This window comes from Oryzias latipes, chromosome 5, assembly GCF_002234675.1.
Source record: "Oryzias latipes chromosome 5, ASM223467v1".
Taxonomy (NCBI): domain Eukaryota; kingdom Metazoa; phylum Chordata; class Actinopteri; order Beloniformes; family Adrianichthyidae; genus Oryzias; species Oryzias latipes.
Genome location: NC_019863.2, coordinates 4,451,758 through 4,457,757, shown reverse-complemented (window position 1 = coordinate 4,457,757; position 6,000 = coordinate 4,451,758). Strand labels below are relative to the sequence as shown.

Here is a 6,000-nt window from a genome sequence, read left to right as displayed (position 1 = left end):
GTTGACCACACCCACAACGTGAGCGTCCAGCAGGCCACCCACAGACTTTGGTGCTTTGTGCCACATGTCACCAGGATCGACTCTCAGACAAAAATAAAACAGTTTGTCCCGGTCAATAGGACGACGTCCAACATTTGTCTCTAATGTTTGTGGATAAAGTCAGATGGAAGAACAAAACAGACGAGCAGAGGAACAAAACGATTCATGTCTACGACACGGACACAATGTTGCTTTATTACTTTTAATTGCAGCCCATCTTACAGTTTTCATGAGCAGATGAGGTTGGAGCCCAGCCCGTTTGGAAAAAAAATCCCCAGTGTTTTGTTTCTTCATTGAATGCAACACGCTTCCAGATACTTGTTCTGGAGAGAAAAAGGCAAAGGAGCCATCCTCTTTAGAGCCATGCCTCAGTTTTCTGACAGAACTGCTTTAGCTGATGCAGCCATCAGGTCTCTGTAGCAGAGGTTGCTTGTAAAAAGATTTAAGTAGGCAAAAAAAAAAAAAGCTTCAGATGATATATTTGCTGTACTGCTCTTGAAAACTATATCAACTTAGAAATTCTAATGACAACATTTATTAACTTGCATGTCCACTAAAAAGCCTGTTATAACAAGCAAATCAGTTAAAACTGAAATATAAGATATATTTAAACATCTTGTCAATAAAAAAAAATGTAGGGATTATCGGTACGTTCTAAAAAAACAAAGTCAAACGTTTGTTTAAGTTATAGTGAGCACTTTAATGATCCGACTGACCAAAGCAACACAACAGTATCGGTAGAGTTTTTGTGGGTGGAGTTAAAAATGCAGAAAGTGTTGCTCTCATTAAGCCTTGCTGGTCCCAACCGCCTGTGATCCTTGCTGACTCTGCAGCTGCTGCAGCTTCATGTTCATCACTTCAATCACAGCTGCAAGAGGGAAAACCAACATATTAAACCCGGATGCCAAAGGGACAAAAATATATTTAAAAAGAAAAAACTTTCTTTGCTGCAACAGATGCTTCATTAAATCTGAGGATAATGAAATAACTATAGTTTGTCCCGACTATAAAACTATCACTTCAGTCACATTAGCGCCTCATTAAATGTTATTTTTGTCTTCCATAAAGTAATAAGATGATATACAACAAAAATAAGAATAATTCCCAGCCCTATATCATGCGTGAGAATGGCCTACCTTGTTTCATGCCGTGTTTTTCCTGGAGAGTTGGCTGAATTTTCTCTATCTGCTTGGTGAGGAAGTCTATTTTGCGCTTGAAGAATTCTTTTGAATCTTTCACATTCTGGGAACAGAAACAGTAAGATTTACAGTCTACTGACTGTTTATGAAGTTCAAGTTTCAAAGTGCTTCCACTTTTACCTTTTCCACATAATATCCCGTTCCCACATCCACCAACACGTGCTCCACGTCGTTTAATGTGCCGGGGACGTACATCTGTTCAGCAGCTCTGCTTAAGGTCAATAGAAACAAGCTGTTTACAGATGCACAGCAAATGAAAACGGTTTGTTGGAGTTTATCTAATTTGTGGAACTTATTATATAAATAAACCTTTTCATGACAACTATAGACTTTGTAAATGACTACAAAAGACTAAAAATAGTTAGATGGATAAAGGATACAGAACTGGTGAGGGGGACGAGTAATTCTTTTCCTGTATGGAAGAAAGAGGGAAAGTTGTTAAATTCAACCATCTGTATATATTAGACATTCTGTAGCCTCCAAGACTGAAGGACAGTCGGAGACTTGGACCTGGGACTTGAGTGACACTTCAGCCTCACATGCACTGACTTGACATTTGACGTCAAGGGCTTAAAACACGACTTGGAGCTTAGGATTTAGGATGTGTGTACGATACGTATTTGTTTATTCTTGTTATTTCGCTCCGTAACATCACTGTCACCTTGAAGCTCATCAAGAGAATGCCAAGAGTGTGCAAAGCAGGAATCAAAGCAAAAGGTGTCGTAAAATACTTTTTTCTTTGTGTTTATTTGATTATATTAAAGACTTTTAAATAAGAATGACGGTACCGTGATTTAGCTGCAGTATTAACTGTTTTCTGAAAAGTCCCGCCCCTTTAACTGTCTCCGCCAATCATTCTTGGAGTCTTAATCATACGTCATCAGTCTGACCAATCAGAAGTGGTTAAAGTCTTCACTTCCTTGTTCCATTTCTGCTCATAAAGTCTCTCAGTTCCAACAAAAATACCAGCTAAAGCTCGTCTTTAGCGGTGTAGCTTTCCACAGAATCCGGTGTCAGACCGTGGAACAAGGGAACAAAACCATGAAGCTCCAAGACGCCAGTCTGTCTGGCGTTTGCCGGCTGTTGACACTACATCTCCCATGATGCATTGGGTTAAAGTGGCAGCGTATCAGTGTACAATGAGTCTTCCTTTGACGTCTTGAAACCACAACGAACACACACCAAACAGTTTTTAAATCTTCTAACTTAACTTTTATTACATCTTTTAGAAAACCAGCTGCAGCTTCCAGCTTTTTCTGCCACAATGATCACAACAATGCATGTGAGATTGCAGAGGGGCTGTAGATCAAAACAGACTAGGAGTTTTATTTTTATTTTTGGATGCTGGTGTGCCACAGGATTTTTGTCAAGGTTAAAGTGTGCCGTGGCTCAAAAAAGGTGTGAAAACACTGATCTATGCGCACGTGGTGTGACGGTTAAAAGAGGTGCCATCCTAAGCAAAGTTAGAAGTAAAACTATAAAACATTTTTTAAAACATTAATGATCAAACAAATTACCAGTAAGGGACATTTTACATACCTTTGTTGTTTTCGGTCAGTACATTTAAACTGTCTTTTGCTTCAACATACTTGGTCTGCACAACTTTGAACTGGCCAATTGAAGAAGTCAAGAATTCAACTTCCTGGGAAAAAAAACACAGCATGAATTTCAAAAAAGCAATTAAAAAAAATTAAAAGAAACACCCCAGAGGAGTTCCATCTATGTACTCAGATACACCACCATTCACTAGTTTTAGAAAACGAATGTTTCCAGTTTTTTATTGACGCATAAGTGTGATGTTTTGTTGCATTGTGAAACAAAACTGATAGTAAAGCTGAGAAACTGAGGTTGCAAAAGCAGATCCTGGAAATGACCAAGTTATGCCAACACTCCTGCTGCCCCGTGGCCACAGTTTGCAGAAATGTTGAGCTGGCAGTTTCTTTCGGCCACCAAGCGCGGTCTGGACGGCGCTCAGCTGGAAATGATCGCACACAGGCTTTTTGGTAACGGTTTCAGTCGTGCTTTTGTGCAATTTTTCTTTCCAGCACGATTGTGTTCAATAATTTAGGTAGTTTTTCATTAACATAGTCATATCCTGAAATGCTACAACAATTTACTTCAGTGAGTGATGTTGTTATTTGATTAATTTTGTAGATGTTTAGCACTGACATCTGCCACATAGAGGTAAACTACACTAAACTGCACACCTGTGACTACTTCACCAGGATAGATTCTGTTGCATTTCTTGAATTCATTAGAATTTATAATAATTCCCAACGCCAGAATGCCTTATCAATAAGGGTATTATATGTTCTAGGGGTGTAAGAATAAACGTAGTTGAACCGAAGCGTTTCAGTACAGCAGGTTCGGTTCAGTTCACTTCTGTACCGTTAGGTACGTTTTTTCCCCCGGATGTGTGCATTGTAAAAACTCAGCTGCTTTGTCACTCATAGCGGGTGTATTGGTTGAATGACAACAATAAGCCTGATTCAAAATTTAACAAAAAAATGTAAATAATATAATGATAAGGCCAGGCAAGTTCAAACTGTGACTCATTTCTCTTAACTCTTGAAGGTCGCTACCCATCCTGTCTATGTATCAATTAAATCCTATAAAGTCTAAGGACAAATTGTAAAATAAACTATTGTCGGTTTTTTCTCTGTCAACTCAAAAACCCTTCTTTACAACCGAGCAGCACCTGAAACTCCACGCCCCTGCGGGGAAACATCATGACCCTCCGCGGCCGCTGCGCTGCTCTCATTCCCGCCTTTAGCGTAGACGCCTTCATGAAGAAGCAGCGGTCACATATTCAGTCTAAACTCACGCATTTTACCTGGTCCAGCTGGCCTTTGAGTCCTTCTAACTGCGGCAGAGAGAGGTCTGTGAGATTCACCGCCATGTTGGAAGCGTGGTGACAAAAGACGGATTCTTCTTCCGGTTGCGAGATGTACTTCCGGTTGACATATTTTCCGGTTTATTAGAACATGAAAGCTGTTTCAAAGTAAATATGATTTAAAATGAAATGCAAAAAATAAATAAATAAAAGGAAAGAAGAAAACTTCCTTTTTAAATATGTTGACTAGCTCTAGTTTATATGACTATTTTCTAACGCAGACTCTGCATAACAGTTTCTTTGATTGAAATTGAATGGGTTTTTTTCTGCAGAATATTAAAATTACGATAAGCATGAAGGTCAGTCGTAGTAAGACAGAATACATGTGTCTGAATGAGAGGGATCAAGGTAGAAGCGTTAGGTTACAGAGGGCTGAGGTGAAGAAGGTGCAGGAGTTTAAGTACTTGGGGTCAACAGTTCAGTGTGATGGGGAGTGTGGAAAAGAGGTGAAGAGGCGAGTGCAGGCAGGTTGGAGCAGTTGGAGGAAAGTGTCAGGAGTGTTGTGTGACAGAAGAGTGCCAGCAAGACTCAAAGGAAAGGTGTACAAGACAGTGGTGAGACCAGCTCTGCTCTATGGGTTAGAGACGGTAGCAGTGAGACAGAGACAAGAGGCTGAGATGGAGGTAGCGGAGATGAAGATGTTGAGGTTCTCCTTAGGAGTGACCAGGTTAGACAGGATAAGGAACGAGTACATCAGAGGGACGGCTCATGTTGCCTGTGTTAGCGACAAAGTCAGAGAAGCCAGACTGAGATGGTTTGGACATGTTCAGAGGAGGGATAGTGGATATATTGGTAGAAGGATGTTGGAGATGGAGCTGCCTGGCCGGAGGGCAAGAGGACGGCCAAAGAGGAGATACATGGATGTCTTAACAGAGGACATGAAGTTGGCTAACGTTAGGGTAGAAGATGTTCATGATAGAGTGAGGTGGAAAAGGATGATTCGCTGTGGCGACCCCTGATGGGAAAAGCCAAAAGAGAAAGAAGATTAAAATTACGATAAGAGACCATGGAAACGTACAATAATCTGGTTTTTAATTTAGTCAATTACATCTGCAGGTTGAACAACTGCCATGCAGTCTGTGGGTCAAGTATAGGGGCCCATACTTGTTCTAGTTTGCATATCAGTTACACGAAGCATTTGGCTGCATGTCATACTGTGTGTTTGTGACAAATATTTGAACTTTCTATTTTTGCTTAATATTTATTCAATATTGAAACATGCAGATTAATGACCTAGTATTTTCTAGACAAAATTGACACTACTTTCTTTATGCCATCACCCGCTTTGAAGTTTGGATTTAGGAATTAAATCTTAAGGTAGGCTACCTGAGGTTTGAAGCGTAGTTTATACTCTTATTCATAGACAAAAACGGCAAATTCTACCAAAACTCAAAAGAACCAAATTAAGACTTTTCCCCTCTTTTTCAGGACGTCCTGCTTCCTTTTTCATAGGCAGATTAAAAATTAGATTTGTCAATATTCAAGTAACACAAAGTAGAGAAAAAATCTACAAATGTAGACAACATTGATGCAGAGCCATTTCAGAATGTTTACAGCAAGTCTTCCTTAAACTTTGTTTTTTCAAGCTCTTACACTAAAGTTTTTATTTGTCGTCACCTCAGATGTGCATATGAAGGCAAATTGGGTAGCATGATGGTCCTTTGCGTCACTCAGGTGTTAAACAATAACAACCAGTTTTCAAACAACTTTTAAAGCCGGAACTCGAAATGTAGTTCGAAAATTAAACTAATCTCTCCCTAAATCTGATCAACAAGGTCAAGTAGACCCAATCTTCCCTGCTCCAGATCAGCTAGTCTTATGCTGTATTAATCCCAAAGTGAATTATAAAGAAAGTTTCAGAGAATCAAG

At 39.7% G+C, this 6,000-nt stretch overlaps 1 protein-coding gene across 2 annotated transcripts; it reads right to left on the bottom strand.

Moving 5' to 3' along the window:
- Positions 1–203: 203 nt before the first annotated feature.
- Positions 204–4,202, bottom strand: pfdn5 (prefoldin subunit 5). Of its 2 annotated transcripts, none has more exons than XM_004068505.4 (6): positions 4,072–4,202; positions 2,778–2,880; positions 1,619–1,650; positions 1,359–1,433; positions 1,176–1,281; positions 204–907 (listed from the first exon to the last, which is right to left on the bottom strand). In XM_004068505.4, exons 1-6 carry the CDS (start codon positions 4,135–4,137, stop codon positions 825–827), a joined length of 465 nt encoding a protein of 154 aa, XP_004068553.1. In that variant the 5' UTR covers positions 4,138–4,202; the 3' UTR covers positions 204–824. The 2 variants fall into 2 exon arrangements, with proteins under 2 accessions (XP_004068553.1, XP_023810515.1); XM_023954747.1 differs by having other exon boundaries at positions 3,937–4,095.
- Positions 4,203–6,000: the final 1,798 nt, after the last annotated feature.